Source organism: Oryzias melastigma, linkage group LG10 (assembly GCF_002922805.2).
Source record: "Oryzias melastigma strain HK-1 linkage group LG10, ASM292280v2, whole genome shotgun sequence".
NCBI lineage: Eukaryota > Metazoa > Chordata > Actinopteri > Beloniformes > Adrianichthyidae > Oryzias > Oryzias melastigma.
The window spans coordinates 75,705-102,875 of record NC_050521.1 but is presented as its reverse complement, the minus strand read 5'-3'; the positions used below and the strand labels follow the sequence as shown (position 1 = coordinate 102,875).

At 42.4% G+C, this 27,171-nt stretch overlaps 1 protein-coding gene across 2 annotated transcripts in view; it reads right to left on the bottom strand.

Annotated features, from left to right (window-relative positions):
• The window catches only part of abca1b (ATP-binding cassette, sub-family A (ABC1), member 1B), a 50,726-nt gene that overhangs the window by 15,857 nt on the left and 7,698 nt on the right, over positions 1 to 27,171 (bottom strand). For both annotated transcript variants that reach the window (XM_024283330.2, XM_024283332.2), the window contains exons 4-18: positions 19,095 to 19,236; positions 17,199 to 17,317; positions 14,429 to 14,550; positions 12,737 to 12,940; positions 10,413 to 10,502; positions 5,744 to 5,981; positions 5,079 to 5,218; positions 4,883 to 4,999; positions 4,599 to 4,793; positions 3,647 to 3,852; positions 2,453 to 2,629; positions 2,156 to 2,378; positions 1,565 to 1,786; positions 1,287 to 1,491; positions 1,073 to 1,186 (exon numbers count right to left, since the gene is read on the bottom strand). In XM_024283330.2, the coding sequence (XP_024139098.1) occupies positions 1,073 to 1,186; positions 1,287 to 1,491; positions 1,565 to 1,786; positions 2,156 to 2,378; positions 2,453 to 2,629; positions 3,647 to 3,852; positions 4,599 to 4,793; positions 4,883 to 4,999; positions 5,079 to 5,218; positions 5,744 to 5,981; positions 10,413 to 10,502; positions 12,737 to 12,940; positions 14,429 to 14,550; positions 17,199 to 17,317; positions 19,095 to 19,236 (2,514 nt within the window). The remainder of the gene's footprint in view (positions 1 to 1,072; positions 1,187 to 1,286; positions 1,492 to 1,564; positions 1,787 to 2,155; positions 2,379 to 2,452; positions 2,630 to 3,646; positions 3,853 to 4,598; positions 4,794 to 4,882; positions 5,000 to 5,078; positions 5,219 to 5,743; positions 5,982 to 10,412; positions 10,503 to 12,736; positions 12,941 to 14,428; positions 14,551 to 17,198; positions 17,318 to 19,094; positions 19,237 to 27,171) is intronic.

The following is a 27,171-nucleotide window of genomic DNA, read 5'->3' as shown; positions in this document are numbered from 1 at the left end:
TATTTCAGCTACATGCTAGATGTTTTGGCTAAATTAGGCTTTTATTTTTATGTTTTTTTAGGCTGTTTTGGAGTTTAGCTAATATTTACACACTAGCTGTTTTGGTTCATTTAGGCTTTTTTTACTTTTTTTTTAGGATATTTAAAGTTTAGCTCTTTTTTTCAGTTACATGCTAGGTGTTTTGGCTAACCATGTTTATTTTGTTTTGTTTTTTTAGGCTAATTTGGCATTTAGCTAATATTTTAGCTGTCAAGCAGCTTCAGCGTTTTTAGCCATAAATTTCAGCATATTCAGCAATCATCACTAGCATCTTCAGCGGCCAAATTCAGCTTACAGCATTCACACTAGCATTATCACAGGTAATGCTATATATCTAGTTCATAATTATGTTAAAAAGTTACAGTTTTAAAGTTTTAAAAATGTAGTTTTAGAGTGTTCAATAAATATTTATCCTGTTCGCCCCTCGACCTAAGGTGTGTTTTGGATTTTGGCTCCTGTGTGATTGAGTTGACACCCCTGTTCTAGAACATAGTTTCTGCAGACCAGTATTTTATCAGAAATTCATCTCAGAGTTGTGGGCGGGGCTTTGAGCATGGAGCAACTCAGTTTCCTGTCCCTCCCTGTTGCTGACAGATCTTTATTTAATACTCTCCCACTAGCTTACAGCGCCTAATAACCCCAAGCTAGCATTAGTGGTGCAACAAAAATAGCATCCAGCAGTACAGTTTAGATCCAGATTCCAGCTCAGACAGAGAAAACCAAGACGTCCATAGATCTATTTGTCTGCAAGTGGATGCATCAGAACGGAACAGAACACGGAGACTTTGGCCTGTGTAGCATATTTTTCACAAATACAAATTAAAAAAAACCCCATTTCATCTGCTCCTGATTTGCAACAATTTGAATAAAATACATTCAGAAATGCAATTTTGATCTTAATTTTGTTCATATATGTCCTCCATAGTCAGAAAAACCCCACAAGAACAATATTAAAAACCAAAAACACTGTTTTCATTGGAGTGGGTCTTTAAGACCCCCATCCTGTGGTGTGTCGTGGTCGCAGTCTCCTTACCAGTTTGATTTCCTCGCCGATTCAGAGGGATTTTGCTGGAGTTTTCATCTTTATCTCCAAACCAATAGGACTTTGTGAAGGGGAAGTACCACGGCCGAGGGATCCCGTACTGACCTGTGGGCGATAAGAAGAACATTTCACCCCCTCTGATTCCAGAGCAGAAGTATTTAAGAACTATTTAAGTCCTGGGTCCCCCCCTGTGGGAAAACCTTACCTGGGAACACAGCCTCGATGTACCAGGTGAGGACCCCGTATAGGAAGGAGTCAAAGTACATCATGAGGATGGTGGTCCGGAGGCTGAAGTCGTCCTCCTGCAGAGGACTCGACAGCAGATTGCTCCACTGGATTCCGACTCCCTGCTCCTCAAACAGCGCGAAGTACTCGCAGCCAAACCCAAACGCTACAGGCGACAGGAGGCTCTGCCGGACAGGAGGACTCACTCAGGACAAACACTGCAAAGATGATCAAATGTGTGAGGCGAAGATGACTCACAGCCACCACTTTGGCTCCATAGCCAATATAGTCCTGCCAGGCCACGCAGAGCACGTAAGGTAGGTAGAGCGTGAAGTAGATGATCCCGCCGCAGGCTGCTGCCAGATTGGCGCGGGCGAACGCCGTGCTGATGAGGAAACACTGCATGATGGTGACCACAGCGAACGAGCCCAGGAAGAGGAAGATGACTCCTGGGTCACTGTAAGGCAGCAGATTCCCCTTCTGCAGGAACACAGACATGAGGCTTATGAGTCTTTGGTCTGATGCGGATTTGAACCCACAACCTTCCAGTCTCAGGGCTGACACTCTACCACAAGGACAGTGAGCTGGTAGCATCTTGATGATTGATTATAGGGGTTTAGGTTTCATCCTTGTCAGAACAATACTAATCCTAACGCTCTTTATAAATGAAAAAGTCATATTGACTTCTTTCCATTCAAGGTTAAGCAGCACCTTTGACTGCTAAAGGAGTTTCATGTAGGAGCATCAGCTCTAAACAACCCTTGTTTTCTTTCCATTTAATTTTTTAGATTTAACATTTTACGACTAAGAATATAAGAGTATTCTCTTCTTGTTGATTGTAGTTCTCACCTTGAGCAGCAACACCAGCAGTCCTGCGCTGATCAGCAGAGGAATGAGGCTGCTGATGAACCAGCTGAACCACAGGATGCCGTTGTCCAGTCCCATGATCCTCATGGTCTCCTTCAGCCGCGCCTCCTTCTCGTACACCACACTCTTCAGAATGATGGATACCGAGTACATCCAAGCCAGCGTCATGAAGAGCGGCATGGAGCGGCTCATCACCCTCAGGAAGCTGAGACAGACACAGGAGGGACTCTGAGTCCTGCTGAAGAGGAGGAGACTAAAACCACCAGACTGCCTCCTTACATGTCGTCTACGTAGCACGGGTAAGGCATCTGCTGGATGTACACGCCGGTCTTCTCCTTAGTGCCCGTCAGCGCTCTGATGATGCCTTGCTCAATGACATCCTGCAGGTATGTGAAACCGCCCCAGATGTATCGCATATCTTCAAACGGGTCAGCACGAGGGCCCGGGTCCCAGTACCTGAGGGGCATGTAGGAGAGCGGACCGTTAGGATTCAGAACTGTTGAGGTGCAGAGCTGCTGGAGGTATTTCTGCACTAAACAAAGTAAAGCTGGTTCTTTTTAAATGACTCTGCACTGCCATCTAGTGTTTAGTGATATGTAGGGATCTAACGACTCAGTCAAGCCTCAATTCCATTTGATTCACGGCTTTAAAGTCACAATTCTGATTTTTTTCCTTTTTTCTTTTCTCAACACAATGAATTTAAGGTATTTTAAGGCCAAGTATGTTTTCTTTTTGCCCCTTACATCAAACTATCTGTTTACCTACTAACAGAAATGATTCAATACAAACAAACAATTACACATAACATTGAAATATTGGATCCAGAACTTTTGAGAGTTTTGGATCATCTGAAAATGACCTGAACCAGAAGCAAAACTCACAGTTTAGAGACACTTTCTGCCAAATGTGAACATTTTGATCCATTTTCAGAACCAGTTAAATCCCTTTCAGAGCCAACGCAGCTACTGTTGGGTGAAAGCAGGATTCACCCTGAACAGATCACCAGTCAGTAGCAGGAGAAATGTGAATAAAGTGAAATATTATTTAAGACATTTGAAGACGTCAAACATCAGCAGCTGCCCTGCATAGTGTAAAAACTATGTAAAAATAAGTTGTTAAAAGTTGTTTAGTTAAGAAAAGAAAACATGCTGATTAGTTTGTTGACACATTTTACTCTTGTTGTTTTTATAAAATTACACATAAAACGTTCATTCTATATTGTAGTTAAACATTTTGTGGGTTTCCACAGCTAAATGAATCCCATTTTTCCAGACTGAATTTTCTGTTTTTGCATGACTTTATGTCTAGCGTGTGAATATAACATGGAAACATGTCCAGTAGATAGATCTAATGGAATTACGTTGATCGTGTGCACAATTAAAAAATTGTAGTAAATCAGAGACCAGTGTTCTGGAAATAGGGACGGCTATAATGGCTTAACACATGTCATTTCTACTCCAAGGGCGCTCTTACGCGTCTTTGATCTTGTTGGTCCGTTCCACATTGTCGATGTCCATGCGGATCTTGTAGTTGACTTTAGGCGGTAGTGCTGTGGCGTTGGGGGCTATATCAGGAAACACGATGGCTGCCCAGAACTTCCTGTCCTCCAGGAGCTTCATGGAGCGGTTGATCAGTAGCTCCTCATTGGAGACCGGCTCCAGCTTGTCCAGATTGACACACTGATACACAAAAACACACATGAGTTGTGCTGCTCTTCATGGATCATGACATCTAGAGCTGCCACAAACGATTATTTTAATAGTCGACTAATCACAGATTATTTTTCAGATTAGTCCATTAATTGGGTCATGGGTAAACTGGTATATAGCATATATATAATGGATATGTAGCATTAGATGTGATAATACTAGTGGGAGTTCTGAAATCTGAATTTGGCCGCAGAAGATGCTAGTGCTGATACCTGAAGATGCTGAAATTAATAGCTAAAAACGCTGAAGATGATAGCCAGCTAAAATATTAGAATGTCAAATTAGCCTAAGAAACTGAAAGAAGCCTTAATTTGTCAAAACAGCTAGCATGTAACTGAAATATTAGCTAAACTCCAAGTTATAAATAGCCTAGAAAACAAAAAAAGCCAATATAAGCCAAAATAACTTGCATGCAGCTGACACATTAACTTAACTCCAAGGTATCCCAAAAAAACTAAACAAAATCCAATCTAGCCAAAGTAGCTAGCGTGTATGTGAAATATTAGCTAAACTCCAAAATAGCCTAAAAACGCCTTAATATTTTCCAAAATAGTCAGAATGGCGTTGTAACTTTCTACTTTACTACAATGACTCCATATAATAAAAAGTAACGAAGAATCGACTATTGAAGTAGTCTTCGACTACTTTAATAGTCGATCGGTCGTCGATGAGTGGACTAATCGTGGCAGCCCTACTGACATCAGTGACCAATTTACCTCCATGAAGCGGGAGATGCTCATGATGGCCTGGTCGGTCTCGTTGAACACCTCCCTCCAGGTGAAAAAGCCTTCCGGCCGATGTGAGTTGTCCGCCTGATTGGACAGGAAGTGGGAAAATTTGTCCACGGTCCAGTCGGTCCTGGCGAGCCTACTGGTGATAAAACTGGCGGTGATGTTGTTCATCAGCATCGCCTGGACCACAAACAAAAGATGGTTTAGTTTCAAAGAGATGGCGATACAAGAAAGAGGTGCAGGTGAGGCGGTGGGCGGGGCATACACACCCTGACCATGTTTATCTCCTGGCTGTTCTCCATGAAGTCCCACACTTTGGGTCTCATCTCCTCCCACATGCCCCCCAGGTCCCTGAACACACCGAGCTCCTGGAACGTCCTATTCACCTGAACTCACCACAGAGAGGAACACCATGAAGGAAGCTAAACTCAAAGTGCTGGTGACAGGCAGGAAATGATGTGGAACCTCATGGATGATCCTCTGAGTGGCGGGGGTGTGAGGGGTGTACAGGATCTTCCCCAGCAGCAGAGGCTTCAGAGCCTGCCAGATCATGTGGGCCATGGGGCTGGAGTCCATACTGCTCACCAGGCTGTTACAGTACGGAGCTGCAAACACGAGCACAGACATCACTCATCGAGGACAAAGCAGCGTTCTGCCAGCAGACAAGCGGGAGCAGCTGAAAAGCACCGACTGTCTGTGAACGCAGCACTGGACAGGCGGATAAGAGAATGACTGCAGAACTCCAGAATCCATTCCACAAAATCAAGATTTGGAGTTAGATTAAATGCTAGAATGCTATTATAACTTTCAACTTTACTACATTCTGACACTATGTAATATAAAGTAACAACTAATCGACTATTAAATTAGTTTTAGTTGACTGATCGTGGCAGCTCTACTGTTCTCACATAAATAGCGATTTGCTAATAACCAAACATAAACTTTTATTTAAAAATTATACAGTTTTTCACTCAAATCCAACAGGAAATCCACCATACAAGAAGTTTCTTTAAGAGGAAAACATGTGTTGTATCTAATTCCTTCAAACCCAGATTTACTCTGCATGTTGGAGAGATCCTTCAGATGTGTTGGTCAGACCTGTAGACCCGGCAGGAAAGCATGGAACTTACTGGAAGAGTTGTCGTAGAGCGTGGTCTCGTCCTCGCTGCTGTTGTGGTTTCCGAACAGAGCCTTGTAGTTGCTGTCTTCATACCAGTTGAGGGATTTGATCTGGAGGCCGCCGCCCTCAGGGTGACCGCACACGATCCTGGAGACGGCCTGGTACATGGCGCTGGGCGACGATGTGGCGTTCTGGGTCAAGAAGATGATCTCATTCCTCAGATCAATCCAGCTCTTCATTCCTGCCAACTGAAGACCACAGATGAAGAGCAGACGAGTGAGATTTGATGGAGGCTCAGAGGATGGGGGGCGGAGAAGCTACTGACCAAAACAGAACTAGAGAGGCGGAGCTTCAGCTAGACATTCACATACAATCTAAATCTAACTCTAGATCCACTGACATCCTCTCTAAACAACAACAAACAGCTTCAATCTGCAGCTTCAGACAGGTGAGGTGGGATTATATGCATACATCACGAACAGGATAGACATTTATTGAACACTCTAAAACTATGTTTTTAGAACTTTTAAAACTGATCTTTTTAACATAATTATGAACTAGATATATATCATTACCTGTGATAATGCTAGTATGAATGCTGTAAGCTGAATTTGGCTGCTGAAGATGCTGAAATTGATAGCTGAAAATGCTGAAGCTGATAACCAGCTAAAGTATTAGCTAAGTGTCAAATTAGCCTAAAAAACTAAAAAAAACAAACAACTTGGGTTAGCCTAAACAGTGAGCATGTAGCAGAACTTAACTTAAAAAAAAGTCCAAAATAGTCTAAAAAGCTATCAGAATAACAAATTTAAAAGCTTTAAAACTGTAACTTTTAAACATAAATATGAATAATAAAAAGGCAGGAATATTATTCCAGAATAAATCAACTTAAACCTTAAATAACTTCAAATATTTTACTCTCCATAAAAATATATTTTGTCAAAATTATACAAGTTAGCAATGAGCGCAAGATATTAATAAAATAAAATGATCTGGAGGGCCGGATAGAATTACCCAGAGGGCCGGATCCGGCCCCCGGGCCTCGACTTTGACACGTGTTGTAGACGTTCCAGAAAATAACAAAATCAAGTTCCTCGTGATAATTCTGGAACATGTCAGTGATGTTTTCATGTTTTCTTTCATGATTGCACTATTGACAGGATCAGAAATGTCTGTTTTCTGTCCATTATCTTTATGTCAGTCGGATTTCATGTTGTTCTAATTTCTATGAAAACATGTTTTATGTTTTTTTATTTGATTCATCTTAATAAATGATTTGTCGTGGATGCTTTGAAACTTGATAACATTAATGATATTAATGATCCTTAATAGCCTGATTTTATTAATATTTCATATTAAGTCCTGAACCGGATATTGATAATTCATGTAGAGAAAATGGTCGAGTCGGGGTGGGATTATATAAGTTCACTTCCTTCCACTCCCTTTCAAGTGATCTACTTGCGATTTATTAAGTGATATGTTATGTATGTATTATGACCTGATTGCTTGAAATAAACCATTTCATTCATTCATTCATCCAAAGTTCTTCTCTGTGAGAGTCTCTGAAACTGGAAGAGTTAAGGAAAAAGGGACAAAGGTCCATCGGGTTAGGAGAGTTAAATGTGATTCTGATGAAGAGGGAACTTTTAATAAAGTTGTGAAACTATTAAAGAATAAAAAAGAAAAACATTGAAGGTAAACACCTTCAGTCAGGTGAGAGAGGAGGAGGAGCTTTTTTTTAAGTTCCACTCCAATCAATTCTCAGTGGATTTAAATTATGATGATGCTGTTTTTAGCATAAATAAAAGAAACTGTGTTGTTTTCTTGGACATATTTTCTCCAGAGCGGCAGGAGTTTATCAGAAATTCACCTCTAATCTTCTGTGTGGCTGATAGACCTGAGTAATCTCCCAGGATCCTCTCTGGTGGAACCACCTCTCTGCTTCAGTTCAGAAGACAGACGCCATCTCTGTCTTTAACAATTCAGATCACGTTTTTTGATAAAGCTGATATGGATAATCTGTGTGATCTGAGCCATAAAGCAATTCTGCTGGGGGAGCATTTTTAACCCCTCGCCTATTTTCTGTTCTCTTTCTCATCCATGCGAGTAGTCATCGTAGTTGGAGAGTAAATCGACTCTCAGATATTAGAGTGTTTTTGTATTTGTCCCTTTCCACAGCCACTAGTTAAAGTTTTAACCGGTTAAACGGGCCATACCGTGATTTTCTTTTCAGAGTAAACTATAGCCATATTTATATACAAAAGCACCGCTTTTCTCCTTCAAAATATGCTGCAATTATCGTGTTAACGGTTGAAAAGTTACAGTATGTTAAAGATTTTGTGTTTAAGCGTCACCAGCGACATCTCAAGGGTTAAAGGGTTAATAATCCTAACTCTTTACATTTCAACCAGCCACCAAATCCTAGTGGGCCCCATATAGTTTAAAAGTGGGGAGAGAATGTGGGCCCCAATTGGGTTTGTCCTCAGTTTCCGTGGTGGCCCCAGCTGTGTTTGCCCACATTAGCTTAGGTGGCTAAGCTAGGCAGTCGCCCGGTGGACAGCGTAGCGAGTTCCGCTGCCCAGGGTCCGGCAAAGCAAGCAAGTGCCGCCGCCCAGTAGTCAGCAGAGCTAGCAGGGTCGCTGTCCAGGTCTCCAGTCCCTAAGCAGCGAAGCCAATGTGGACAAACACAGCTGGGGTCACCATGGAAACTGTGGACAAACCCAATTGGGGCCCACATTCTCTGCCCACTTTTGAACCATGTGGGGCCCACTTGGCCTTGCTGGCTGGGTTAGCTTGTGTTCTTTTGATGCTTGTTGCTTTCGTGTCGTAGCGTGTTGAGACGACCTCATAAATAAGCTGACTTGAGCGTTCACGTGTTTTCTTTCTTTTTCCATTCACGATGCAGACAATAGACACACGATGGGGCTTTAAGCTGGCCTGTCTGAATTTGTCCAGGCTCTGGAGGTGGCACGCTTCACGTGCAAGCCCGTAGTGATCCTACAGAAGCAGCTCAGTCTGTAAACAAAGAGCCTGCATGTGACCTAGACTGAACCACAGAGCTTCTTTGGACACCCAAACTCCTGAATAGCTCGATGAGTAGAAGTCTTTGAGGAACATTCAGTGATCCAGCAGAAAGCTGCCAGTGGATGCTGCCTTTGAGCAAAGTCACGATTACAATCGGGAGCTGACGTCAGCTGTTTGAAGGAACGCGGTTCACCTCATTACTCAGGTAACTCTGCCGTATCCCACACACCTTTGGAATCTTGTGCACTTTGGAAACGGACCTGACGGGATCAAACATGCTTTCAGGTTAGTGTGAGTGGGAGTACAGGCTGTGCACGTACACACGTGACGTTGCAACACATGGATTCAAAAGATATTTTGAGAAAACTCTTTGGAGATCACTTTCACTGATTGGGCTTTGGCTGATGGCAAAGTGCAAGTAGTGCTGCCACAAGTGATTATTTTAATAGTCGACTAATCACCGATTATTTTTTCAGATTAGTCCACTAATCAGGTCATGCACAAACTGGATGTAAAGCACACATCTTAACCATCATTAGCTTTAAACTAACTAAAAACTAGATATTTAGCATTACCTGCTATAATACTAGTGTGAATGCTGTAAGATGAATTTGGGCACTGAAGATGCTGAAATTGATTTGTAAAAATGCTGAAGCTGATAGCTGAAATCGCTGAAGCTGACAGCCAGGTAAAATATTAGTTATATGATAATTTCCCTGAAAAAATTAAAGCAAGCCTAAATTGGATAAAACAGCTAGAATGCAGCTGAAATATTAGCTAAACTCCAAAATACCCTAAAAACCTTAATAAATACCAAAATAGTCCATAAAGCTAGCAGAATGCCATTATAATGTTCAACTTTACTACACTTAGACTCCATATAATATAAAGTAACAACTAATCGACTATTAAATTAGTTGTTGACTATTTTAATAGTTGATTAGTCAACTTTTCGTGACAGCCCTAAATGCAAGTAAATATTTGCTGTTTTTAAGGGGGCGGGGTCTCATGGAGGTGCGAGTCTGTTGGAGAAACCAGAGGAGGGGACTGTGTCTGAGCTGGTCCCACAGCAGACCCACGCCGCTGCTCACCCCCATGAAGCACCTGTCAGCACCTGCAGATGACCTGGAACTGCTGGCTGCTCTTCAACTTCTGATGGCTCTGACTGGAGGATGACCCGTGACAGATCCGACAACTCAGAGGCTGATGTTGGCGTTCCCCCAGAAACCTCAGGTCAGATGACCTCTACTATCAGGGAACAGACACACTTCCTCCTGCCAGGAATTTCAAAATAAAGGCCTAAAGTGGTGGTCTCAGCTGCTGATGCAGCAGATTTTGACTCAGTCACATGTTTTCTCCTCAGCACAGTCATCTGTGAGCGTGACAGTCTGTCTGATAAACCCCGATTATAAAACTGTTCTCACAGTGACCCCCCCCACGCCGGCCATCCCTGTGAAGGCCTGATGTTTGCCCCCCCCGTTTGTGTTCTCCACAGAGAAACCAGCTGAGGCGTTCCAGTCTTTGTTCAGCTGCTTTCATGTGGACACAAAGACCTGCAGGAACACTCAGAGCTGCCAAATGAACCCGGCGGCCCCCTCCCCACTGCAGGGGAGGAGAGGGGACAGAGAAAGACCTTGAACAGGTGTGGGCCTCACCTCCACGGCGAGCGAAGCCAGACTGTCCAGGAGGTTGTTGGTTGCAGTGGCTACCTGCTGGACGGCCTCGGGGTCGGAGTGGACGTCCCGCTGAGAGACAAAGACAAGCGTCAGTCTACAGCGGCAAGTCAGGAGAATGAAAGGAGAAGCTCAGAGCCGAGGAGCAAAGACCACCTCCTTTTCCAGGCTCTGCTTCTGCATCAGCTTTGCTGCAATGTGTTTGTAAAACTGAAGAAACTAAAAAATGTGAAGCTTTTTCCGAAACCAACCAGAAGACAGAAACTGAAGAAGCTCCATGTTTCTGCTTGAACACAGAGCATTTCAGACACCAACAAGAAACTTTTCATACTTTTTGAGTTATCTAATAAAGTTTTTTAAATTAATTTAACCAGATTTGAGATCAAAATCTGAAAAATCTCACGAATGTCTTGCAACAAACATTCAGGTATTATTTAAAGGCCAAAAGGAGCATTTGGTCCAGGTTAGGATGGACCGAAACTCAGAGAGAGTTCCAAAGTTTGACCTGAAAGTTTGAAAAAATACACTTTATTTATGTTTTTGAGGTAATTAAGCCACTCATTTATAAATATAGCTTTGAAATGTTCTCTATAATCAAGTTTTTCTACATATAACAAATGTAACTTCTCTTACTTTTGAAAGAAGCACATACAAGTTCCTTTCAAAATAAAACACATCCTGTGTTTAATCAGATGCAGCAGATTAATTAAAAATGTAAGAAGCATGAGATTTTCAATTATGACTTTTGGTGTTTTCTCATCCTTTTCCTTTTTTTACTAGTAAATAAAAACACGACAAAATTAGTTTAGAATCAAAATTATTTTAAAATCTATTCATGCAAATGCAATAAGATGATGTCACTCTGATGAGAAAACACTGAGAGTAGATTAAAACGTCATTTGAATATTAATCAATTAGGTCTATCTGACATGTCAAAAATCTAAACATAAATTAATTAATTTACTTTATGGTAATAGTTGACAGTCGTGACTAATCCTGGCAGCCCTACACAGAAATATCTCTGTTGGGCAGACATTATGGTGCTAGTCCAGCAGAAACAATAGAAAAGTATAAAAAAAGAACATTAAATTTGTTTTAAACAAAAGCTGTCAAAAAGCACAGATCAACACAAAAATGCTGATCTGATTGCTTCATGTCATTATTTTGAAGAAGAAAAAAAAGCTATAAAGTTTGTATAAACTTACAGAATCTGTTATAAAACCTAAAAGGTTGAACATGAGAGTATTTAAAGTCCCCTTATGACAATTTTTTTATTTACAAAAAATAGTGTCAGTAATGTTTTAATTATGATTATGAAGTTTTTAACCAAAACCCCACAACCTAAATGTCTTAAAAAGCCGTTTTTTCATGTTGATCTGAAGCCTCGGTTTCCAAAATCTCCTCTGAGGTGGCGGGGCTTTTGGAGCTGAGCAAGGCAGCAGATACTCGGAAATGCAAAAACGAAATGATTTCTTATTACATTTGTTCTCCTTCAAGGAAAATGCCACAGAGACATGTTAAGAACTCAGTTTCCATCGGAGGATCGTTTCAAAGCTTTGATGGATGACGGTGAGCTGAGCTCAGATTAGTTTGGGTTTGAAGGTTTCTTCATGGACAGGGAAAGTAATAAAGTTCCAAAGAGGTGTCAGAGAAGATCTGAGTGTTTAGACATTTTAACACAGTAACTAGAAAGCCTGCATGCAGCTTGGACACAAATACAAGGAAGGAGTGACATTCTTTTGGTTTGAGCCGCTTTTGTTTTCTGATAAGGTTTTAGAAGAACTGGGTGTTTTAGTCGACACCTGAACAAGAAAACAACATCCGGATTAATTATGACTCATTTTTGCTTAACTAAGACTGGTATCATACTTTAACATGTCAAACTACAGTAAGCGATCAGTAAACGAGTCAGGTCATTGTGGTCCCTGGCTGACCCGGCGAGGTTCTGGTTTCTCTCTGTGCTGCCGTGGAAACACGCCGGCCTGCAGCTTGTAGATCTCTGCACACAAAAGGAGCCAGGCATCTGTGGCACGCTGTAGCACGAAACCTCCAGAGCTCTAAACCCGTCTCCAGGCTACGGAAACTGAGCCCGCGAGGAGCCAGGCAGGCCGCCACACGCCTGCACCCACGCTAAACACACAGCACACACCTGCACTGGTCCACCTGAGAGGGCGGGGTCACAACAGCCATTCTGCTGCAGGCGCCTGGCAGACGGCACTCAGGGCTGCACGCCCATGATGAACCGTTAGTTTTGGGAAAACATTAATGAACCTGAGTAGATTCAGATCAGGTCCAGCACTTCTTACCCGGACGGGTCTGAAGAAGTCCAGATTGGACAGGAAGTGCTGCTCAGCCAGATCCAACCAGACCGCCGGAGCCTGACAGATGATCTGCTGAACCCGTGCTGCCACCTTTGGGTCTGAAATCCTCACATAGTCAGACAGGTTCTGGCTGCCCCCCTTTGAGGGACACATGTCCTTCAGGTGGACGTTGAAGCCTTCCAGAATCACCTGAAATAACAAAAGAAAACAATGAAAGGAGGATCATCAGAACATCTGAGCTTCAGATTCTTCTTTTTCAAAGCTACAGCTTTCCCACATTCCTTTTCAAGCTGCTCTGATCTAGAACTCAGATTTTGGGCTTAAACTGACTTTCCATGATCTTCCCGAACATGTATGAGATAAAGTGGAGATTATTCTCTAAAGAAAGTCAGTCTCCTTGACAGCTGAGCAAGGCAGTAGAGGGTTAGTAATGTGGGCTTGTTTTGTAGCTGAGCATCTTTAGTGGCCTTAATCTGAAAACTGTGAGAAATCCAGAATGAGAGTTCTTGTGCTACAGGTAAATCAGGAACCAGATGGATCCAGTTTCTGCTCAGGGTGTGATTAAAGAGTTCTTTCATGTTCGTTCAGGAGCCGATTCTTCCACATGAGGGGTGTCAAACTCAATCACACAAGGGGCCAAAACCCAAAACACACTTTAGATCACGGGCTGAACAGGATAACCATTTATTGAACACTCTAAAATAATATTTTAAAACTTTAAAACTGTAACTTTTTAATATAATTCTGAACTAGATATAAAGTCATTACCTGCGATAATTCTAGTGTGAATGCTGTAAGCTGAATTTGGCTGCTGAAGATGCTAGTGCTGATAGCTGAAGATGCTGAAATTGATAGCTAAAAACGCTGAAGCTGATAGCCATCTGAAATATTAGCTAAATGCCAAATTAGCCTAAAAAAACTGAAAAAAGCCTTAATTAGCCAAAACAGCTACCATGTAGCTGAAAAAAATAGCTAAACTTCAGAATAGCCTAAAAATATATGCTACTGTACTATACTATACTACTATAACACTAGTGTGAATGCTGTAAACTCAATGTGGCCGCTGAACATGCTAGTGCTGATAGCTGAAGATGCTGAAATTGATAGCTAACAACGCTGAAGGTGATAGGTGAAAATGCTAAAGCTGAAAACTAAAAGAAGAAACCTAAATTAGCCAAAACAGTTAGCATGTAGCTAAAATATTAGCTAAACTCCAAAATAGCCTAAAAATCTTAGTAAATACCAAAATAGTGCAAAAAGTTAGCAGAATGCCAATTTTTAAAACTTTAAAACCATAACTTTTTAATATAATTATGAATGATAAAAAGGGAGGAATATTATTCCAGAATAAATCAACTTAAACCTTAAATAACTTTTCATATTTTTCTCTCCAAAAAATATTTTTTGTCAAAATTATACAAGTTAGAAATAAGCCCAAGATAACATTGGGTCATTAATAAGAATAAAATAAAATGATGTGGAGGGCCGGATAGAATTACCCAGAGGGCCGGATCCGGCCCCCGGGCCTTGACTTTGATACACATGTTCTACATTTAACCTGACAACCAACATAAATTGGACTCAACTAACCTAGGAATCTAAATCATTTGTAGACGTTTCCATGGAACTCTTAATCTGCTGCTTCGCACTGAGCATGTGCAGAACACATCTCCTCACCTTCTCCAGGTTGATGTTGGCTTCCCTGATCTGTCGGACGCTTTTCTCGGGGAAGGAGGCGTTTGTTAGCAGAAAGCTCGACAGGGTCTCATTGTCTTGCAGGAAATGCTTCAGCTGGAAGCCTGTGGGAGAAAAAAAACAGACAAACAGAGCAGGTCAGAGAAACCTGACGCCTCCTCCTGTAAATCCTGAGCTTTTGTTCTTGGACTGTGCTGGGGCTTGTCCTCACAAAGCTTTGGTGATGTCCAGAGAGAGCAGGAGACATCCACCCTCCACACTTTGTGAAAGCACATGTTCAGGTTCAGTTTCAGCTGCTGAGAAGTTCTCATTCAGACTGATCAGGTTCCACTGCTCTGCTCTGATTGGTGGAGGACACAGGCCTGCAGACCCGGCTGCTGCCACAGCTCCAGGTTTACATCATTGGGCAGAAAAAAAAACTCAGTTGTTGTTTACAATAAAAATAATGATTGTTTTGTTTCTGGTTTAAACCTGCATGGATGAAGCCTGTCGGAACAGGAAGTGCCGACCATGTTTGGAGCCAATATGTCAGCGGTTGGTGTTGACGGAGGCTGCACGTTGTCACATGTCTGTAAAGTTTCCATCCAGGCAAAAACTAAAGATGAAAGCTGGAGCCTGGTTGCGCCCACCTCTGCTGCTGCAGGTCCGAACAGGTGGAGCCGCGTGAGCATCCACATCATGAAACCTACATGTCTCAACCTGAGCCCCCCCCCCCGTCCATCTCCTTCCTGGTCGTCTTCACAGAGCTCCTCAGTTTCTCTGTCTCCATTTTTCTTCCTCATTTCTTTGATGTATGATTCAGCTTGCTTTTCTTCTCAGGGTTTTCAGCCAATCAGGTTTCAGAATTGACCACTTCCTGTTTATGAACTTTTGTCAGAACCGCAAAACCACTTGTGACACCGGACCGCGCAAAGCTCAAACCTGATTGGGTGATTGGCTTGAGAAAAAATCAAAGAAGAAAAACAAAAACCGGAGCTTCTGCCTTTATATTTCCACATTTATCCTCTATCAGTCGGTTGTTTTTGACTCCTCTGGGTTTCCATACTTTGGTCTCATGTCTGCAGATTACAGGCTCAGAGTCCTGTCTGACATCAGCAGTGATGTGATTGGTTAAATGAGCTCCAGCTGAGTGAGCCGTCAGCTTCAATCCTCAACGCCACGGTTCCAGCTGCTGCCCCGTTTGCACTTACGGGCTCGCACAGCGCCACGTAACCAGTGGGGACCTGGGCGGGTGGAGGACAGCAGGGCGGCTGAGGGCCTCTGACCCGGTACTGGATGTGGTCCAGGACTGGGGCCTATGTGGCTCCAGCTGGTTGAACTTGGTGACGCTCAGCAGAATAAACCCAGGAACACTGACCGGCCTCGTCCACAGACACACAAAGAAAGAGGCCCAACAGAATCCCTCTGAACTCCTGAGCCAAGTATCATAGCAGCTCTGAGCTGAAGTCTGAAGAAACATTCAGTCAGACAGGTCTGGTTCTGGTCTCTGATGGAGTAAAGATCACAGAAACTCTGGTCTGGACCAAACAAGAGAACTCTGGTCCCTTCAAACCAAGGGTCTGAAGGCTCCGAGTTCTCTCCAGGTGCTCGAGCTTTTCCCCCTTTCCCTAAGGGAGCACCCAGCCACTGAAGGGAGGAAGCTCATTTCAGCTGCTTGTAGTCTGGGTCACGTTCTTTTAGTCATGACGATAGGCGAGTATTGGAACGAAGATCGACCAGTAAATAAAGACATTTGCTTTCTGGCTCTTCACCGCAACGGGTCGGTGCAGCGACCACATAACAGTAAACGTCACTCCAATCCACCTGTGGATCTCATACTCCGATAATCCCTCAATCATGATCAAGATCCTAAGATACTTAAACTCCTCCACCAAATTTCATAATTTGGGCCCAGTTTTTATCTTCAACCATTAAGATACAAATTTGGCAGCCACCAAATCTTCTTTTCGTTTATTCCTTGTGTGATTGTTGAGTTTGACACCCCTATCCTACAAGCACTTGCGTATCTTCTGCTGTCACTGCAGCATTTGCCACTTCATCACTCATACATCATAAGTGCCTATAACTTTAATTTTCCTCACAAATACTTCAAAAACACTTCCCACAAATGAAAATGGTGCGTTCCATTTTCATGACGTCTTTGAGGTGGCCGTATGAGCCCCATGAATGCTTTTAGAAGTTGGTGTTTTGTATACTGAACCTTTAAGTTTCCAGAGTTTAGCCAAAAGGGGTTTCGGAAACATTTTCAATATTTAGCAGCAGAGGTCTGTAAGTTGGTTATTAGAACTGTTTTCACTTTAACCGGCAAAGAAAAACATGTTTTCTAGTTGAAAGTTTCTAGTTTCGATTTGAGCACTTAGAAAAACTTCCAGACCTCCAAAAACACGCTGCTGTTCAAGAATTTTAAGGACCTGTTTCCAACCTATGCACGTCTCTCTGGATGCGTTCCCCGCCCCCTCGTTACTCCAGCTGCTGGGGGCCAATCAAGTCCTGTGGTTTCCCAGGAAGGAGGGGGCAGCAGGTCAGAGCAGGTACAGCTTACAGTGGTTCAGACGTGCACATTTTCCCACAAAGCAGAGTTTCTTTTTGTTCAGTAAGCTGGAAGAATACTGTAGGTGGAGGAGGGGGGGAGGACTGCTGGAAACTCAGCTGACATCGAGTCAGAACAGCCAGCAAATCCTTCTGTAGCAGATCCATGCCTAGCTCTAAGCCCCGCCCCCGCCGTGACGGCTCCCGACAGGTGCTTTCCTACCTGAGCGGCTGCTCTGCAGCGCCTGCAGCGTTCGAGCCAACTCCTTGAAGCCCTCCAGGTTTTTGTCGTTCTGACTGTACAGAAGAATCTTTTTGGCGTCGGAGAACAAACGAGAAATTCTGCAAATGACAAAAGCAACATTGGTTTTAAAGGACAGTCGAGGCGGAGAACCAGAGACAGCCAGAGTCTGCAGCAGACAGAAATAGACAGGAAGTCCATGGAGAAGACAGAGAAGCACAGTCACAGGAAAAGCTGCGAGGGTAAAACAGATGCAGAACCAACTGAGGGAAAAGTCAGGGATGAGCTGCTGACAAGAGTCAGTCAGATGATGCTGATGCAAACAGAAAGCCGCATTTCACAGAACTCACAGCAGGAAGTGGAGCAGAAAAAAAGGCTCATCGTTGTTTTTCTAAGATTCTTTTCATTCAGAAACAACACAAAATCAGTTACAGTCAAAAATGAATCAAACAAATGTGAGATTAGGGGTTGATGGGTTATCGGCCCTGTCGATTGTGGGCGCCGATATTTGTTATTTTGACGTATAGATCAGGATTTGCCTTTTTTTAATCTTAACGGGACGATTTTGAAGTGGTTATTCTGGCTGAGGTGCAGCAGCACCGCTCTGTCTCCAGCAATGTGCCACACAACCTGAATGCATATGCAAACTGCACATTCAGGTCTCTGCATAGCACATTAATGCAGATGTAATATGACGCTGTTAATGTTTGTCCTCCCCATACTGAGAAAATAAGAACAGAATGAGCTGTAAGCCCCTACGCTGCTATGTGTATAGGTATAACTACGGCATCATCATCATCATCATCATCATCATCATCATCATCATCATCCTCTATCCTACAGCAAGGTCTCCATAATTTAGAGGCACGCACAATAGAAGCGTTTAATTGGAGAACATGTGGATCAACTTTGATTTTTGGACAATCATCTCTGCTGCTTAACCCTTCATCTGCCAGTTCAACCAGACAGACTTTTGTTCCCTAAAGGTAATAAGAGGCAGAAAAAAAACATTTTTTTGTCTTGTTTGGTAGTTAAAAAATTAACTGGGAGTACTAACAATTTAACAGTTTTATCTTCTTGATAAAACTTAAGAAAGCAATTTATTTATTTATTTACATTTTTATTTGACCAGCATTCTGCTAGCTTTTTGGACTATTTTGGCATTTATTAAGGTTTTTTAGGATATTTTGGAGTTTAGCTAATATTTCAGCTCCATGCTAGCAGTTTTGGATAATTTAGGCTTTTTTTCATTTTTTGAGCTTAACTGGCATCTAACTAATATTTTAGCTGGCAATCAGCTTCAGCGATTTTAGCTATCAATTTCAGCATCTTCAGCTGCCAAATTCATCTTACAGCATTCACACTAGCATTATCGCAGGTAATGCTATATATCTAGTTTTTAGTTAGTTTAAAGCTAATGATGGTCAAGATGTGTGCTTTACATCCAGTTTGCCCATAACCCAATTAGTTGACTAATCAGAAAAAATAATCGGTGATTAGTCGACTATTTAAATAATCGTTTGTGGCAGCACTAATGAAAACTGTTTATTTAACTAACAACAAAACTTATAAAAGATGCTGCTGCGCCTGTTAGTCTCTGCACTTCTAGGAACTATGCATTTGTTATTTTTTTTTGTACTTCTTTTTTTTAATAAAATAATTGTTGGTTATTGTGTTGTTTTCAATTTTGATGCCAATATTTTCTACTTTTATTGCAAGTGAATATCTGCTCCAAATGTTGGTTATCTGCAGTCTTGACTACTAATAATCGATATCGGCCCTAAAGAATAAAACACTTTGGTCGATTTGAAGCAGAAGTAAATAAAAGAAAGACTGTTGTGACTAAGATATATCATAGCACAAACACAAAAGGCTCACATGGAGTCGTTAAAGTTTCCCACGATGCCCGGGGACTCGCCCGGCGTGGGGTTCCTGAAGCATGGGTTGTTGGCGTTGCACAGAATCCCCTGGATCCAGGGCAGCGTTCCGGCTGACGGCATGGCTTTGTTGGGAAAATGGCCTGCAGACGGGAGAGATCTCAGTGAGGTGACAGCATCAGCTCAACAGCTGCTGGTTCTTCAGCTGAGGCTCATTTAAAAACGTCGTTTCAGAGCTTGAGCAGCACTGATCTGCTCCTTGGGGTTTTTACCCAAAGAAAATACATCAAACATCTAAAAGTGTAAACATTGTTTAATATCTTTGATAAATACAACTTCATTTGATCAGACTTTATTAAAAAAAAATCTGTTTAAAAAGAGAAAAAAACTCAGTGCATATCGTCATGGCAACCACCTTGAAGATGCTACCAGACATGTTTGTAGTTCATACTGAAACTTTTTGTAGTTGAATCTAATACTAAATTAATCGAGTGTGTTTGGCCAATTAGAAGCTTCCATGAGAGGTTGGTTGGAAAACATGTAGGACATCGGTCCTCGAGGACCGACTTTCAACACCCCTGAGTTAGTCCTTCCCCTTGAGACAACTCATCGTCATGTGTTCATGCATCCGTGTCTCTCCTCACGTCGCCATGTTTTCGCCTCCAACCATCCACAACAGGTCGTCTTTATCTCCTGCCTCGTTGGAACTGAGCGAGCACACGGTCACCTGGAGTGCGGCTCAGAGATAACCTCCGATTGGCTCGGGGTCGCAGCATCGCTGCTGCAGGTGCGACCTTCGCCCTGCAGCTTCACGCCGAGCAAAGACGCTGCTATCAGGAGCCTTTCTGCCAGCTGGGCTCTTTGCAATCGCGAACGATAAGATAAGAGGCGGGGCAGCAGGAGGTCCACAGGTCAGCCAGCAGGCTGCCGCCGCTCAGCGCACCCAGCACTCAATCAATAATCAATACCAAAGTGAAGAGAAATGGAGAGAGCAACAACAAAACAATACAAATCTGAACAAATGTCAGCAGAATCAGGAAGAACAGTAGAGAAATCTCCCGAAGGACTGGAGGGTTTTTGTGGCTCTTTCTCAGTTTCACACTAGAGCTGTCACGATTAGTCAACTAACAGACGACTAATAAATTAGTCGACGACTAATTTAATAGCCGATTAGTCGTTATATTATATGGAGTCAGAGTGTAGTAAAGTTGAAAGTTATAATGACATTCTGCTAGTTTTTTGGAATATTTTGCATTTAAGGATTTTTAAGCTATATATTAGTTTCACTAATGTTTCAGCTACATGTTAGCTATTTTGGCTAAATTCGGATTTTTTCCGTTTTTTAGGCTAATTTGGAGTTTAGCTAAAATTTCAGCTACATGCTAGCTGTTTTGGCTACTTTAGCATTTTTCTATTTTTTAGGCTACTTTGGAGTTTAGCTAATATTTTAGCTACATGTTTTGGCTAATTTTTTTTTGTTTGTTTGTTTTTAAGGCTAATTTGACATTAAGCTAATATTTTAGCTAGCTATCAACTTCAGCATTTTCAGCTATCAGACTTAGCGTTTTTAGCTATCAATTTCAGAATCTCCAGCTATCAGCACTTGCGTCTTCAATTGCCAGGCAAACAAAAATCTACTTTTTTAAAGTCGGTTTGTCTGAATGTTTCTCTCCCTGCAATGGAGGATCTAACTTCGTCCCAGAGGAGTGCTGGACTTCCTGTCTGAGTTGCATTGAAGTATTTCCTCATGGTTCCTCAGCAGCACTCATGCATCAGCCTGTCCTGATCGATTATTCATCAGATGATCTTTGGACATTAGAGCAGCGGACCTGTCCTCAGCATCTTCATATTGTTTTTAAACATGATAAATTACAAAAATCCAGGTATTTATTCATAGAAACAGCTTCTTAAACTGTTTAAACTCTAGTTAAGGACATACGAGAGGTTTTATGAAGGACTCGTGAGTCAGAGAACGTTTGTTGTCCTCTGTGCATCTTCTAGAAGTCAACCAGACGTGAGCAGGAGGAATTTGAGTTGCCATGTCATCTGCTCACAAATGAGAGAAGTTGACAGATTTTGACAGATTAGTGCATCCTACTTTGTAACATGTGTTGTAAAGAAGAGTCTGAACTGTGCAAACTATAGGATTCTGCAGAGTAAAAATGACGCCTGAGGTGGGACGGATTAGTTTTTTAAAGTTTCCCCTGCCTGCCTCAACAACTTTAGGTGGGACAAAGCAAAACTTGAGGATTCACTCTGACTACGCCGGTGTTTTTGGTGTTTTTACATGTTCTTGTGGCATGTTTCTAACAATGGAGGACATGTATATAGAAAATTACTATTAAAAGTATGTTACTGAGTAATTCTGTATTCAAATCCTTGTGACAAAAAAAAAATGACGTTAAAAAAATGTGTTACATAGAAAATACCCTGGGTGGGTCACAAGCTTCCTGCTCTACTTCATTCTGATGCATCCACTTGCACAGAAATAGATCCATGAACGTCTTTGTTTTCCTCATCTAAGCTGGATCCTGGATCAAAACTGTACTACTGGATAGCTCCAACTCTGCTATTCTTGTTGTGAGGGGCTGTAAGCTAGTAGGAGAGGGCGTAAATAGAAAGTTCTCAGCAACAAGGAGGGGAAGGGGGGCTGGGATTGCCCCAAAACAACAGTTCCTCCCACAACTCAGAGGTGAATTTCTGATGAACTCTTCCGCTCTGCAGAAACTGTGTTGTAGACATGACACAAGTTTTTTGATTTTGGGTAAAAACAGCATGATCATAATTAAAAGACCACTGGGAATTATTTTACCATAAGTCCAGAGACTCTCAGAGTGGGACTCTAAAGCTCTGCAGGGTCCTAAAATTTATGCAACTTTAGGCTCTGTTAAAATCAAAAATTACATTAAAAAAGTATTCCAGTTCACCTGAGATGCTATATTTGTAAAAACTTGTTTCTGTGCAAAACTGGAATTTTTAACATGGGAGTCAAAGGAGATCTGCTCACTTTATGTAACGTGCCTCCAGTGGTCATTGGAGGAACTGCAACACAAGACATTTCCCAATTTGTGTCAAGTATAGAATAGAAAGTCCAGGCATGAGCTTCTTTCAGGGGGGGCTGGAGTCTCCCAGAGAGAGAGTTTAGGGTCAGATCCCACATGGAGAGTAGACGGATGAGGAGTTGAGAACATCTAGAGCAGAGGTGTCAAACTCAATCACACAAGGGGCCAAAATCCAAAACTCACCTTAGGTCGAACAGGATAAACATTTATTTAACACACAAAAACTGTAACCATTTAACATAATTATGAACTAGATATATAGCATTACCTGCAATAATGTTAGTGTGAATTCTGTAAGCTGAATTTGGCTGTTGAAGATGCTGAAATTGATAGCTGAAAACGCTGAAGTTGATAGCTAGCTAAAATATTAGCTTAATGTCAAATTAGCCTAAAAAAAAAATTAAAATAAATAAAAAATGCTTAATTAGGGGCTGCACGGTGGCGCAGTGGTTAGCGCTCTTGCCTCACAGTGAGAAGGCCCCGGTTCGACTCCCGGCTGGGACCTTTCTGTGTGGAGTTTGCATGTTCTCCCCGTGCATGCGTGGGTTTTCACCGGGGACTCCGGCTTCCTCCCACCGTCCAAAAACATGCTTCATAGGTTAATTGGTGACTCTAAATTGCCCCTAGGTGTGAATGTGAGAGTGAATGTCTGTGTGATTGAGGCCCTGAGACAGACTGGCGACCTGTCCAGGGTGTACCCCGCCTTCGCCCTTCAGTAGCCGGGTTAGGCTCCGGCACCCCCGCGACCCCGAAAGGGAAGAAGCGGCCAAGAAGATGGATGCTTAATTAGCCAAAACAGCTAGCATGTAGCTGAAAAATATAGCTAAACTTCAAAATATCCTAAACACGCCTGATCCAGGGAGCAGAAGAGAGGCAAGGTTTTTGAAAAACCAGGATGTCTCAGAGTCTGAGACCATCATTCAGAGGGAACTCCAATACCTTCTAAGTGAAGTGTAGTGAACCTTTTCAACTGGAGGGAGGCACTGAGATTGGACGTCTCTGGTGGTCTGGGAACCCCTCAGAGGAGGAAAAGGGACTTCTACACTTCCTATCTGAGGCTTCAGCCTCCATGACCCACACAAGTGGAAGATAATGATCCAAATCAATGATCTCATGTAGAAAGAGAGCCGATGCATCAACGTCATCACTGGATGAACCATTAAATACAACCAAAAAAAATTCTCTATCATATCATCGTTAAGAAAAAATGTTTGTTTGGACCCAGAAGTGGAGGAATCTGGTTCTGCAGCACACCCGTATGTGTTATCTGCTGCAGCATTTCCACCTCAACATTAGTTGCAGAAAATTCTTATAATTTTTTTTCAAATCAACAAGAAAAGAGTGGAATTCTCGGAAACTTTCATATTTTTCAATACATAAACCCAGAGATTCCTGCATAAACTGAAACAAAAAAGCTGTTTTTTTGTTTTGAATATTAATAAAAAAAAAAAAAGTCAGCTTCTTCGTTGATCTTCATCTTCATTAAGCTACAGCTCTCTTTAGACATAGCCAGAAAACGTGAAAAGCTTTCTTTTGTTTGGGTCCAAAAAAAGCGGATTTTCTGCAGAAGTCTGATGTAACGCTGTTTCATTTCTGCAGAAAACCCTGAAACTGATGTTTTAATGACATGATAAATGCAGCAGCGTGTTTGCGCAAGAAAACCTCATAGCTGAGGGCTAACTGTTGGATTCATCACTTCCATGGAGCAGCAGAACAAATCACCGGTCTGAGGTCCGCCGTTTGGTACCAGCTGGTCGCTTTTTCAAACTTCTGATGGTATAAACTGAAACTGTTGTGGTTCTGTGGTTCTCACTATAAAGAACGTGACAAAAGAGTGGAATTTTCCCCACATTTTCTTAGATCACACTTGATTCTGATTGACATGTTTTGATTGCTCATTTAATGACTGTACCATCAGAAAAACCTTCTCTATGCTTGGTTTGAGCTTCCATTAGGCCTGCGGCGAGGCAGGAATCTTTCTTTGACTAGCTGTTATTGGAGAGCGTCTGAATGAGGAATGAATCGGCGTGGGCGAAGATTGGATGGACGGATGGAGCTGAGCAAACGAAAGGCTCCCCCTCCATCTTTAGAGAAGTTATTAGTTGCCAGGGCAAACAATGGTGTGGAATAAAGGTGGGATTTTCATCAGTGATAAATGAGCGTCTGCACAGGAAGGGCTTTGGTGGGAATGAAAGGAAAATCCTCTTTGAACACGCTAGAGCCGCCGTGCAGAGCTGGATTTGGATGCCCAGGTGAGGTCAGCTCTTCTCCGATCTCCTGGAACTTTCTCTGAGGACTTCACAATGCAGGGTGGCGAGTGCGAACACGTCGAGGTCACGAATCCCTGCAGAAGGAAGAGGCTGCGGCGGGAGCGCCCCGACAGCTTCTGCTTTCACAGGTTTTACGCCTCCAAACACAGAGCCCCGAGGCTGCGTCTTTCATGCAGCCGTCAGCCGCGTTCACCTGTCTGCTGCTTCATAAACCCCCAAGTCTCCTTCCTGAACGATGAAAGTAGGAGTCATGTGTGAGACGGAAGTCAGTCAGCTGACTGGCAGAGGCAGGGTGACCCCCAACAGTGGTTCAGAGTTTGACTTGCGGCACGTGCAACTAAACAATATTCAGAATTCAGAGAAATTCCATCTCCGTCAGCTACTCCTTCAGACCTTAATCTCCCTGAAGCCCATGATCCCTGACGAGTCTGAACACAACTCAGTGTTTGCTTGGCTTTGTTGTGGCCATGTGTGAGCACCCAACATGCAAATCCAGCTGTTGGAGGACAAGCAGCCAAAAATCTGTTTTCTTCCTCACTATGTTTATTTAGGTCGTTTTTTCCAGCTGTAATAACTTTATCAATCCTGAACTTTGTGACCTGTAGATAAGCACATGGAACAGAACAACACACAACCATAAACTACTTTGATAAATGCCACGAGGAGCTCTCTGTCAATAACTTTCTTCTTAAGTCCTGCACCAAACGGTTATCATCTCCGATAATCAGGAATCTGAAAAGTGACACCAGAACTTCTGAAGGTACGTGAAGTTCTGCGGCGTGTGTCTGAGCCATGCCAGCGGCAGCAGGCGGATCAACCAGCAGAGGCGAAGTGATGCTGCGTTCACGCTGACTGAGGGTTCCTCAATGAGGCCTGAAACACCGGTAACCCGTTTGTTCATTCAGAGAAACATTATGAAGAGCAACATATTCACAAACCCAAATGAAAGGAGCAGAAACCATCTGAGAGCATCAGGACGATAACACAAAATTACATCTCAACATTGTTTAAAATGTTCTAATGACGATGTAAACGTGATCCAGAAAAACCCTGATCTTGCAAAACATGACCTAATAGTCTCCCTCATAAACAATAACCTAAAAATAAATAAATATAAATAGTTAAAGACCCAGTCTGATCAAAATGGTGTTTTTAGTGTTATAGTGTTATAGAATGTGTTCAGCTGTTTCTGTGTTATAAGAGCTGAACTCACCTGGGCATCAAATTCCAACTATATTATATGTATAGATAGATCTTTATAAATATATAGTTACACAGAAATATCTATACACATATATATATATATATATATACACATATACACTTATACATATATAAATATATATATGTGTGTGTGTGTATAAGTATGTATGTAAATATATATATATATATATATATATATATATATACAAACACATACACTTGCACATATTTATTCTTATACATATATGTGTGTACAAGTATGTATATATATATGTATATATATAAAATATAGATATATCGATATCTATATATATTTTGTATTTAAGTGTCCTCACTAAAGGCTCGTTTCCACTAAGCAGTTCGGGAAGTATTAGTGTGGTACCTTACTCGCTCACTCCCACTGAGCGGTTTGTTTTCACGGCGATGCGTGGTGTAGACCGCTAGCGTGTCATTGCGTCACTGTAATGCGACGACTAGAAAAGCAACAACAATGGAGGTCATCCAGCAGCTCGTCTTTCTCTTGCTTTATGGCCCGGTCCCACAGGATTTGACGGCCATATCACGGGTTAAAAAGTTGGATAATCTGCCACTCGCGCTTAGACATGCCAACTTTATGCACGCTCGCGGAATCACAGTGATACAGACACCAGAGTCCGCTCCTCTGCCAGAGCACTCCTTAATTCCGTGTAAGCAAGTCCGCCCTCAATCATCCGCTAAACAGACGCTGTAAGCAGTGATACAAACGCAGACTGGCCGGGGGGATGGCCGCGCACCACACGGAATTTCAGCGTCCGAGCGCGTGTGCCGCCGTTTGCTCCACGGCCCGATCTCGCAGACACTGCTGTTGCACCGCCGTTCCACAGACATTGCACGGCAGTACCGCTGTACCATACGCAGTTACCCGCTGTCTCAATTTTTGAAAAAAGAATTATTCCCGCGTCTAACGGCGGACAAAATTTGTACCGCGTGTATGCTAGTCGATTCTGCGGCCGTATATTGCCTGTTGCACTACCAGTCCGCTGCTAACAGCCTGTACCCCGGAGATAATTTTTTTTCCGTGCTCCAGCCAGTGGGACCGGGCCTTTACTTTTTGTACATTGTGTATAACAGGAATTTAATGTTGCTTGAAAGAAGATTGTGGGCGGCTAAGAAGAACACCGCTGTAAAGAGGAAAACGGAATTGCTACCTTAGCGCTATACTGGTGTTTAATCTCGTCATCACTTTCTGGCAATCAGCAGGTGGCTACAGTGGCTCCGCCCCAATTGTCCCATTCTCTTTTTCTATGGACCCAGAACAGTTGGGGACCCTCAAGAGATATGGGTCAGAACTATTTAATGGGTCCATTAGACAATGGGAACGATCAAAATACTGGATACAGATTAATTTGGACATCGGAAAAATGAATATTGAGCATTCTTTTCTCTCAGTTTTTGTAGATTTGGTCTCCAGACATGTAATCAGAAACGACATGTTTTTACATTTTTGTTTGTTCAAATTTCAAAGATGTGTATATTTATGCTTTAAAGTATTTTATGTATGTTT